This window comes from Scylla paramamosain, chromosome 15 (assembly GCF_035594125.1).
Source record: "Scylla paramamosain isolate STU-SP2022 chromosome 15, ASM3559412v1, whole genome shotgun sequence".
In the NCBI taxonomy this organism is placed as follows: Eukaryota; Metazoa; Arthropoda; class Malacostraca; order Decapoda; family Portunidae; genus Scylla; species Scylla paramamosain.
This window is the reverse complement of record NC_087165.1, coordinates 9823167-9835633: the sequence shown is the minus strand read 5'-3', so window position 1 is coordinate 9835633 and position 12467 is coordinate 9823167. Positions and strand designations below refer to the sequence as shown.

The following is a 12467-nucleotide window of genomic DNA, read 5'->3' as shown; positions in this document are numbered from 1 at the left end:
AAAACATATAAAACCAAGGAAAAGTCGCATCTAAGGAAAATTTCCTAAAACACAGACACTAACGTAACCTAACCCTCCTGTTTCGTTGCTGTACGTGACACCGAGTTATTATAAAGAACAACACTATCAAAGTTACCGCCTATTACAAGATAGCGTCTGTTAGAAAAAAAAAAAAAATGCAAATTCCGCTAATTAGACAACTGGTGGGTTGGCCACTTACCAATATTATGACCCTTCCTGGCCCTTATGAGCAGCTCCCTACCCTCCCAGGCGCCAAGCTTCCACCTGCAAACAGAAGTAATCATGGCCTTTGTCACCGTCTTTTTCAGCGAAAATCTATGTTAAATCAGGCAGCAGCACACTAACAACTTTCAAACACCGTCCCTCCTTGTCAGGCTCCGCTTAGTACTTACCTTCTGCCAGCGTACTACACCCACCCATCCACAGAATACTTTTTTTTTTTTTTCAGTAATATGCACCAACTACTCTCACATTATACTGTAGTGATATAAAATAAAATGCAATAAATTATAAGCATGTAAAATTAAATTACAAGCCATTGTAATTGTAATTGACAAAGAATCCACATATCACTAATTTAAGCGCCAAATTCAAACTGCACTAGCGCCGCTTATACTATACAATGGCTCATCAAATGTATGACTTAATGTGAAATTATTTAAAAGCTTGTATGACTTGAAGCCTCTCATTAAAAGTAGGTTTCCTCCTGTATGCATGATTATCAAATGTTTACCTCTTGGACAAAATCAGGTAGACTCTCTCTCTCTCTCTCTCTCTCTCCATTTTTGCTTTTTCCCTAATTTTTCTGTGTTATATTTTATTATGTATCTATTTATTTATTCGTCTCTCTCTCTCTCTCTCTCTCTCTCTCTCTCTCTCTCAGGAGTCGCTGCTTCTACAAATATAATCTGGTAGCAGAGAGAGAGAGTGTTTGTGCACACAAAAAACCAAAGTTAGTCGTGCTGACTAACTTTTCTTAGTAAAACCCATGGGGTCTAGAACGAGTGGCAGCATTAGTCACAGTGACTAACATAATGTTAGTCAATTTGTGACTAACTGAGCACTCAACCTGAGTATGGTCTTACTCAAATATATCTGACTAATACCTTCGTACTGTTCACTGCTTCTACTAACCACATTAGTAAAGTGGATCATAGGTTAGTCAATTAAATGACTAATTAGTTAGTCTTTCTTAGGCAGATGATGAATCATTAGTACCTTTAATACTAGCTGCTAGCTACTGCTGTCTCAAGGTTAGGGAAAGAATAGGTAATAAATTCAATATATTCATATACAATTAAATGTTCTCTCCATTTCATTGCATTAAAAAAAATATAAAAAAATAAATAAACTATAATTTTTTATCATCTATAGTATAATATACTTTTCGCTTGAACATTTAACAGAAAGCTCCCCTCAAAACTGTAATGATATATAAAACAGATGTAAAAAATAAACTCCATTAGTAACACTTCATCCTAGCATGAGAAAAAAAAAAAAGCAACACAAAAACAACCTGTTTTGACAAGCCATTAAGCCATACACATTTGTGAGTATTAATCACTAAAACTTGCAATGTGGAAAAGAAAGTAAGCATCTCTTAAGATATGAATATTAAACCTTCCTCCCATTCATAAACTTAAGGAAAAAATATGTAAGTAAATTAACATAAATTAAATGTAAGGAGTTACAGACCCTGTAAAGAATAATTAATTAGTCCATTGCTAATCATTATATCACAGTACTTTTAAGAAACTTAGGGAAACAACCAGTGCAAAAATAGACATTTAACCTTATTTGTACAAGCTTTTAACCCAGATCATATCCATATGTCACCATTAATCCTTTAAAGCCACACAAAAAAAGAAAATGAGTATTTCTATGGGATATACTAACTAAACAAATCTACAGAAATGCTCAGAACAGTAATAAAGAAGCTTCACGTATCACTTGCAATAACAGAGAAAAAAAAAAAAAAAAAGGTAAAAAATGCATAAAAAAAAAATATATATATATATATACGAGTATATATATTATATATATATATATATATATATATATATATATATATATATATATATATATATATATATATATATATATATATATATATATGCATCATATAGTACATGAAGAATACTTCCCAATTTGGAGACAGAGAGAGAGAGAGAGAGAGAGAGAGAGAGAGAGAGAGAGAGAGAGAGAGAGAGAGAGAGAGAGAGAGAGAGAGAGAGAGAGAGAGAGAGAGAGAGAGAGAGAGAGAGAGAGAGAGAGAGAGAGAGAGAGATATATATATATATATATATATATATATATATATATATATATATATATATATATATATATATATATATATATATATATATATATATATATAACACAAGATAACAATTCAGTAAGATTTCATGAATACTGGGTGGGGGAAGGGGAAGTACAAGTATTTCCTTTTCCTTTTAGAAAACTTATTAACAATGTTATGTATTTATTTCACTGTTTAATCTTTAACTAGTAATTGACTACTGTGTGTGTGTGTGTGTGTGTGTGTGTGTGTGTGTGTGTGTGTGTGTGTGTGTGTGTGTGTGTGTGTGTGTGTGTGTGTGTGTGTGTGTGTGTGTATATGTGACAGAGAGAGAGAGAGAGAGAGAGAGAGAGAGAGAGAGAGAGAGAGAGAGAGAGAGAGAGAGAGAGAGAGAGAGAGAGAGAGAGAGAGAGAGAGAGAGAGAGAGAGAGAGAGAGAGAGAGAGAGAGAGAGAGAGAGAGAGAGAGAGAGAGAGAGAGAGAGAGAGAGGCATTATGTGTGGAGTTGAATATATTTGGAAGCAGATTTACGCATTTTTGTAGCTCAATTCTGTCTTTACTTCATTGAGTTTTACAAGTAGAGATCTTCTTTTTGAAGTGTTACCTTTGTCATACTTGATACCTAAGAGATGGGATGTTGTGAAACGGAGGAAATGTTCACAATTTTTTGGGTGTTCAATATTAAACACAAAGCCCTGCTACCAATGAGACTACAGCCATAGAAATACATGTTGGTTCAGCTACAGGTGCACCATCAAATACACACTAGACTGCCCTGTTCTTAGTTCTTCTTCTGGTACCTTAAGGAAGAAATAATAGTGTAAACATTAATAACATTTTGACATTAAAATAAAATTTATATGTAGATGTATATCTTAAGGTGATAATATATTCAGAAATTTCAATATATACACACCACTCTAAAATCAAAGGTACTGAAATTTAACCTTAGTAAAAATGGAATCTTTCCTTTCTCCAAGCAGGTGAAGTAACCCCAATATAACTAAGCAAGCATCTGGTGCAAATAAATAAATATATAAATAAATATGATAATAAGTAAATCAAATAAACAAAAGAAAATTAACTGTGTAAGGAAAAAGTGAAGATATGGTCACATCCAATAGGACAGTCCACTAATTTGAGTACCAGTCTTTTAAAAGTCTCCTGTAATTATTGCTTTATCACATAAGAATTAACAAAAATAAAGCTCCTCGATGGTTCTACTCATTATATGAATGACAAGCATTTTGATTGAATGCTCAGAACGATCAGTATACTAATGATTTTTGTGCTTTGTGTCACAGCAGCAAATCTTTTGTACGAGTATGCGGTTATGTTTTTTACTTGAGACACTATTTGGGTAATATCATAATGCAATAATGCTTTGTCTAGCAAGTCCTCGTAAGAATATGATGAGTACTGATAAAAAAAAAAAAAAAAAAGAAAGAAAGAAAGAAAATCCCAGCCGAACCTACATGCCCCGACATAACGCACTGATGTTCCGAACCCCTGATTCTTCTCATCATATCCACTAAAACAGTGTGAGAAGTCCTGAACTTCACCACAACCATGGAACAAACCTTTATCAGACTGTTTGCACTTGCGCTAACGCCGGCAAAGGTGACTCCAAGAATTCTATCTCCACGCGAATTAGTGACCTGTCTTATTGGACTGCAAGGGAAGAGGATGCACCTAACATTTCTAAAAAGATTGATAATATTTACATTCTAAATTTCAAATTGGACAGCCTATTGGGTGTATTTACACTAGAAATAATGTCTTTCCTTACGAGAGAGAGAGAGAGAGAGAGAAAGAGAGAGAGAGAGAGATGCTTTACACCTATTAAAATCTTTAACATCACTTATGCTGCAAACAATTATTTAGCCATAGCACTCAGCCAAAAATTTGATACAAGAGCAGGAATTTAACAATTAAATGAGTACCTTTATAGAAATTGGTGCAAGCATTACAGTTAGATAGGTCATACTTAATACAATGTTTGGTTTTTCCATGCAGCATAGTTTCATGAATACTAGGCTTATAAAAGTGAAAGATGCATTGCTAATGATGAAAAGATACATATATTAAATTGCTACCAGCTACTGAAATGAACAAGTTGAACTAGACATTACTCACATTGACTTTCATCGTGGTCATAGAGTTCAAGGTTTCCATATACAGAGGAACTGCTTTTCTTTTTTTGAGAATGGCAATTATTGGGAGCCTATATTTCTCCAGCCCTTTCAAAACTGCTACTCTTGGGTCTGGTTCATCCGCTTGTGGTTCTAATCTCAGGAACTCCTTGATTATCTGTAAAGATATAAGCATCAAATAATTATAAGTGAAGGTTACAGAGATGAGCATCTGCAATAACTGTACTTAGTTATGAGTGCTTATCTCCCGTCACTGAGGCCTTTCAGCCTGAGAGGGAGAATGGAAGTACCGGTAGTTAAATATCAATTACCTACTATAAAATATAAATAGCTATATACATTATAGCTCTACAAATAAAGTTGACAATTAGTAACAATATGTAGCAAAATCCATAAAGTGTACATATATACACACTTACACCATCAAAAGTCTGAATTCATGGGTACAAGTTCAGGATTTCTGCTACAAAAATGTTCCCATTGATTATTTTTTTGCATCTCTCAGAGAGTGTCAACTGCATGAGGCGTTCAGCCTGAGGAAAATCATTAAAGTAAAATTAGTTTTCATAAGTTGACTGTCCCACCAGCCTCCCTCTCTCCCTCATATATATATATATATATATATATATATATATATATATATATATATATACAAGCATCATTTTTCAGTGGCTATCCACCAGTACCATTGAAATTGCTTACATAAGAGCAGGTGTTTTTAAACAACACCAGTAAAGAAGTCTCTGAAATATAAAAAAGATAAATCAAGCGTACAAATATCACATACCTTATCTAACTCGGGATCTTTCTTCATCCAGTGTAGAGCAAGCCACTGTCTATGTCTCTCTAATGACTCATCATCTTCTGAATGAAGCCTTGGTGGAAGGTAAGCCTTTACTCCATACATCAGTGGACATGTAGTCTCTTTTGAAGCTATGCAAGGGATCTTCTTTTTCCTTGACGTCACCTCAGTCACTGAGGAATCCTGCCTCTTTCTTGAATTCTGAAACTTGCACTGGATACGCAATTTCCATTGCAGCTGCAATTCATGCTCCTCGAGATCACTGTTTCTCAGGATGGCAGGAAATGATGTCAAAACAGCATTTGCCATATTCATATACTGTTCTGATGTTGGATAGCTGAAATATGATAATGATAATAATAATAACAATAATAATAACAATAATAATAATAATAATAATAATAATAATAATAATAATAATAATAATAACATATTATTAATAATAATGTCACAATACCTTGATATGTAATAATGATGATAACAATAATAATGATAATATCAATCTAGCTAACTATATAGATGGCTTAACTCCTTTTATTATATTATTATTATTATTATTATTATTATTATTATTGTTGATCTTCTTAACAATCACCTAATTGTGCTTTTGTCCCAGTGAAATTGGCAGATAATGGGTACACTATCTGAATAGTACACTCAAAGGTGGTTTCACACCTATCATTAAAAAGAGTATTTATCACCATTTCAATTTCTTCTATTTTATTTCAAACACTCGTCCAACATCCGTGAAAATTTTTAAAATACCAGTGAAGACGATATTCCATTTCACGGAACAGAGACGTAACAATCACTTCAGTCAAAACACGGTACTTCGCCGGACGTGTGTAAATGCTTCTGCCGAATTCCAAAATGATGAATTTTTTTTTTTTACTGACACTGAAGCACTGAACAGCACGGAACGAATACGGCACTGATGTGTGTGAAGCGACCTTAACCCGTATCCCTCTGGAGGCATATTCCCGAAGTCTGGTAATGTTTCGGCCCATTTACTCTTGTAGCAGTTAGGTTAGGTTAGATTAAGTTATGTATGGGTAATTTTGTGCGAAAATCTTAATGAGACTATTTTAGAGAGAATCCTACAGTTAGTTTTGGAGCTACAGCCTAGTGTCCATACAGGCTGGCAGACGACTCCTTCCAGACTTCAGGAATATGCATTCTGGCCCTTCACAAGAACTAACATCAGATCCCGGTATGAACACAGGCAGTGCATCCCATGTTCTTTTGTCCCTCTTCTCATTGCCTTCCCATTATATATATATATATATATATATATATATATATATATATATATATATATATATATATATATATATATATATATAACACTCAACATCCCTACATGCAACAAAACTTACCAAAACACACTCAAAATACACTCAAAACATCCAAAACACAACCAAAACACATCACAACACCCCAAAATACCCACTACACTCACCTAAACACAACCAAATATTGAATATTCACTCAAAACACCCCGTAACATCTAAAAACATCCAAATAACCCACCCCAACCACGCTAAATTTATCCAAAACACACTCAAAGCACCCCAATATACCTAAAACTCATCCAAACACACTCAAAAGATTTAAAACACCCAAAATACACTACAACACCCCAAAACTCATCAAACACACCCAAAACACATCAAAACATCCAAAACACACTTAAAGCACCACTCAACACCACAAACACACCCTTAAAGACCCAAAACTACTTGCACACAATCAAATACACCTCAAAAGACCCGACACACACACCCAAACTCACCAAAACACTTAAAACAGAAAATAAACCCAAAACTAACTCACTACACCTCAATATACCCCCAAACACACCCATAACACACAAAAACATCCCACAATATACTCAAAACACCCCACACGACTCAAACCACTTACAATATAACTAAAAACATCCTAAACCACATTTCAAACACCCAAAACACAATGATAACAGCAAATATACACCCAAAACACAATTAAACACCACCAAAACACACTCTAAACACCCCACAACATTCCTACATACATCCTGAACACGTAAAACACCCAAAACACACCAAATATTACAGAGAACTGCAGCGCAGCAAGGGAAACTAAACTAAATATTGTTTACCTGTTTTGCCTCCTCCTCCATTTCTTTTTATTTCTTCCTTCTCCTCTTTCATTTCTCTTATTTTCTTCCATCTACTACAACTACAACTATCTACACGCCTGACTTTAGAAACAGCTGGAAACATTTGGAAAACACTGGAAATTACGGTAAATATTGAGGAGACACTGGAGCAGACGGAGTCCCGAATCCTTGATGACGTCACAAGCGAGGTGCCGGCGCCCCGCTGCCATACGTACGTAACGTACTTCATTTTGAAATTGACCCATAGAAAAAATGAAGCTAGGCTCGAATGCATTATATATTCTGACTTGACAATTACTTTAATTAATATTCACAATATCAAAACACCTCCAGTCTCAGTAGTTATAAAGAAATATTATGTGAAATATGGAAAAAGTGTTGGAAATTTTGACACCATTAAAAACACTGAAAAGTCCACCTATTCCACTTTACACTGGTAAAAAAACATTTTAAAAAATCTGAACTATTTTTTTAAATAATGCACACTTAGTTACAAGCTATAATAAAAAAATAAAGAAGCTAAAAAATGACAAAATCACCACTTTCAACGGGACAATAAGCCTATTCAAATTCCACATACTTAACTCAACAGGAACGCAACATACTTTAAAAATCATAAACGATTTTTTGAAGCAATAAAATCTTCATTAAAGCCTCAAATAAAAAAGCCAAAAACCAGGCTGGGTAAATTTCACCGTACAAACTGCCCCTTATTTATATAAAAAACAACACCAAATTCAGCACATTTACTTAACTGAAGCAAGAAAAACACTTCAAAAGCAACGAAATATTTTTAGAAACCATAAAATCTTACTATACAAGCCAAATAAATTAATTCAGAAAAATAAAAAAAAATATTGGAACCAACAAGCCGGAACAGGTGCCAGTCCATCATAGCGGCCCTCGGCGGCGACCTCAGTGGGGGAGCCGGCGGCCATGTTGCCTTATTTATTCCTATATAATACCAAAACCAGGCAATGACGGATATATCTGACCAGCGGATATGATGGCTAGACATGTGGATCCATCTTGTGATATGTTAGGCCTACAATAAGTGAGAGACGAGGCAAATAATGGCTAATAACACGGCTGACGGCTTGTTTACATATTGGCGAACATTAAATATTTGAATAAATTTCCAACTCTTTCCAGACTCAGACGTAAACAAAACCTAAATATAAATAATTAACCCCTAAAAAACTAAATAACGAATAATGAATCCTAAATAAACGAATACAAGACACTACAGGGAGGATTAGTGTTGTGAAGGCAGTAAGGCTGACTGAGGAGAGACTGGCCCCGCTGGACTCACCTTACGTACTCGTGCCTCTCTGGTGATGCTTGACGGTGCTTGGTGCAGGAACAAGGTGTCGGGAAGACGGAAACACTGGTTAATAGAGCGTGTGGGGCAAGACTGACCAGTGCTGACCAAAACACTGCAGCCAGCCAGCCGCTCGCAGTGGTAACTCCCCAGCAGCGCCACCCGTCACTGATCCAACACCCACCCCCGCGCACACACACACACACACACACACAAAAGTTGACATGTTATCAAATAATATGTCAAATAATATAAATATCCTCACTTCCTGACTCTCCTTTCCCCACTCCACCCCAAATAAGTGATTATGAACGCAATCTTCACTCAGTGCGGCACCGTGTCACCACAGCAAACACAAACCAGGGCAGAATAGGCTCAACTGAAATGCTCATACTCTCTCTCTCTCTCTCTCTCTCTCTCTCTCTCTCTCTCTCTCTCCTCACGACTGTTTTTCAAAGCTATAAAGATGATTATCAGGGTTTTCAATGGTGTATCTCCTGTTATTAATGTAGAAATGTTGTTAAATTAAATTAAATGAATAATACTGATGGGATTCTTTGGGTTGACTGACCCACTATGACACTTTATCGAGTGGTTAATCTAGAAAAAAAAAGAAAAGGCACTTGAAATTCTGGTATGGCATATACACTTATACTCCGTTACTTAACACTATGAATACACAAGAAAATAATTACTTTTATAACTCCTCAAGAGTACCATTGATTCTGGGCACCGTTATATCCCTAAATAGCGTCACAGCCTTCATCCATCACTTCTCTACGGCCATAATATTGCCCACAACACATTCACAGTAGACTATATTTGACTAAAGAAACATTACATGGCTAACACTTTCCCAAGACTCTGTGGCCTGTCTCCACGTGGGACCAACACCAGCAATTTTATATGTTGCCAGAGGGAAGGGAGACGCCATTCTGTTGCCAGAGGGAAGGGAGACGCCATTCTGTCAACACGTACAGTCACTATAATTATCTTCACTAGAGACATGAATAATAAACATGAACACAGTAATATTCACTTCTAAATAAAAGAAAAATCAAATATTTCAGAGCTACGAGACCCACCTGTTGCCAGAGGGAAGGGAGACGCCATTCTGTGCTCTCTCCCTCAACACCCACAGGCCTCTGAAGTTATTGGAACCTTAGCTAGTTCTCTCTCTCTCTTCTTTCACAAATAATTTTACTGAACCGTGAGTTTAAATAAAAATGCAGGAATAATTGGCTAGCAAGGTGAGCATATAGGCTGGACATTAGTTGAAGTTAATAATTGAATTCTAAATTACTAACATATTTTATAAGCTAGGGAATGACACCTTATGAGTTACTGGTAGGCTGACGCAACATGATGTAATCCTATTATTCGTATTACCACTGATTAGAGAAAACCACAGTTGAAATAAGTAAGACTATTTATAATAAATGTTTCAAGACTTTTAAATCACTCCCACGAATACACGCCTTATAAATATACTTTTTCATATAATCACTAAACCTTTAATTACCGCTATTATCCTCCTCTTCACCGCAAGCTACAAAAGAAAACAATTATTGGGGAGACTCAAAGAAACACAGAAATAATAAAAAGGAACGTTACATGTGTGTGGGTGAGAGAAGTTAGCTCAGGTTAGGATAGATGGACACACACACACACACACCAATATCTCTAAGGTGCTAAAAGCCATGGTCACTTTCCCCGACGCAGTCCACACAACGCCCCCGATGCTCTCAGTGCGGCTTGGTAATGTCAGGATTGGAGTTTGGAGGGGGAGAGGGGGACAGATTAGGCTGAGCGAGGAAAAATAAAATAGAAATAGTAATAAATAAAAAGAAATGGCGGAATGAACATAAATTAATGGTGGTGCATTCTGAAAAAAAAAAGTAGCAGTAACTAAGAGAACAGAAGAAAAGTAGTAAAAAAAATAAAAATTCAAGATTATTCAAAATTGGGGTCTGACAAGGCCCATATATATATATATATATATATATATATATATATATATATATATATATATATATATATATATATATATATATATATATATATATATATATATAAAGGATGATAGGGGAAAAAGATAAAAGGAAGGAAGGAACAAAGATTTGTCAGGGTATGAGGGAATAATAATAATACCAATGAATTATTTCTTATTTTTACTATTGGTGGTAGCAATAGGAGCAATAGTAATAATAATAGTAGTACAAGTAATAGTAACAATGCAATCTTTTTTCTAGTATATGAAAAAAAGTTGAAATGATGCTCTCTCTCTCTTTCTTGAGCAGCTGCTTTACTTCTTCTTCTTCTGCTACTCTCTTTCATTCTCCTGTCCTAATTATCTGCCAAAATTAAAGAAAATTACTCTCTCTCTTTCTCTCTCTCTCAAAGTAATGGTAGATGAATATTTTGGGTGTTTTTCAGTTTTCAGGGTGAGAGAGGAAGTCAATAAATATTTGGTGGTTTTCTATTTGTCTGGTAAGGTAGATGGTGTAGTGTTGTGATGTGGCAGACATCAAAACACAAGAGTTGGTGCAGGAAGCCATCAGGCCTACATGTTGCAGTCCTTGTATGAGACATGCCTGCTTCTTTCCCCATCCATACATTTATCTAGTCTTTCAAAGCTCCTATTGACTCCCCACTGACAATTGGAGTCATATTATTAGTAGTATTAGTAGTAGTAGTAGTAGCAGTACACAAAACTATCTCTCTCATATTCTTCCTTTTTCCTTCTTTTCATTTACAAAATTCTCTTTTTTTCTTCTTGCTTGTTCAAATTCTCTTTCTCTCTTCCTCCTCGGTCCCTCTCTCTCTCTCTTGATGAATGACAACATGAAGGTTACAGTATGTATTAAGGTGACAGACATGACAGGGGTGTGGTGATCAGGGATTGTGATACGGTGGGCATTGTCATCCTTTTCCTCCACCACCAGCACCTGCACAAACCACAGGGGTAGGATGTTGTTATAGCACCCTGTCAGCAGCCTATGAGGGGGAGGTAGATTGAGAGAGGGTTGGGTTGGGATGAGGGAATTAATAAGGGTGAAATACTGTTAAGGTGAATATGTGTTAGTTTGGTATGCACAGGGTGAAAATTTCCAAGATAAGATGATGCGTGGGCAGGAGAGGAAGCTAGGGTGTGGTTAGGGTAAGAGCTGCTTAGGGTGAAAACATGTTACTTAGGATGAATTATTGCAGTGAGGGTTTTGTTATTGGAGCAAAGTGAGGCCAGTGAGTGATGATTCTATGGTGACTCAATGTTTTATGTTATGGATGGCATGAGAGAGATTAATGCAAAGTTGGAAATGTTAGTGTAAGGCTGGGAGAATAGAGGAGGGTAGGCAGTAATAGCAAGCTTGTTTGCTGATCACAGTTTTACTAGCAGAGAGTGAAAGAGAACCTCAGATGCATTTATCTATATTCAGTGTGTTATTTATGTAAAGTCAAATAATCACTGGAATATGCTGAGTGTAGGTGATGGGTCTATTTCTCTCCATCTTTATATCCTGTGGGCAAGTTCATTTATGACTCTTAACTATGTGAAACCACCCGTCATAATTTTATATACTGCATGCATAACTGTAACTACTTGAAAACAACCATGAACTATATAATACTTAAAATTTGACATATTTAATGAGTAAATGCTATCTGGCTTAAGTAAATCACAATGCAAGTAAATTGGTACATATTGCATTA

At 35.6% G+C, this 12467-nt stretch overlaps 1 protein-coding gene across 1 annotated transcript; it reads right to left on the bottom strand.

The window, feature by feature from the left end:
* Window positions 1-2541: 2541 nt before the first annotated feature.
* LOC135107398 (uncharacterized) lies at window positions 2542-10610 on the bottom strand. Its single transcript, XM_064017225.1, has 4 exons — window positions 8748-10610; window positions 5260-5611; window positions 4456-4629; window positions 2542-3119 (listed from the first exon to the last, which is right to left on the bottom strand). The coding sequence occupies exons 2-4, from the start codon at window positions 5587-5589 to the stop codon at window positions 3060-3062; spliced, it is 564 nt and encodes a 187-aa protein (XP_063873295.1). The 5' UTR covers window positions 5590-5611; window positions 8748-10610; the 3' UTR covers window positions 2542-3059.
* Between the last annotated feature and the right edge of the window lie 1857 nt (window positions 10611-12467).

What these genes read in the sequence shown, in the direction of transcription:
- LOC135107398 (XM_064017225.1), bottom strand. Translation starts at nt 5,589, where the DNA reads ATGAATATGGCAAATGCTGTTTTGACATCATTTCCTGCCATCCTGAGA. An exon ending in AAGATCCCGAGTTAGATAAG is followed by an intron (nt 4,630 to 5,259) that starts GTATGTGATATT and finishes ATATCTTTACAG; the next exon opens with ATAATCAAGGAGTTCCTGAG. An exon ending in TGACCACGATGAAAGTCAAT is followed by an intron (nt 3,120 to 4,455) that starts GTGAGTAATGTC and finishes TTCTTCCTTAAG; the next exon opens with GTACCAGAAGAAGAACTAAG.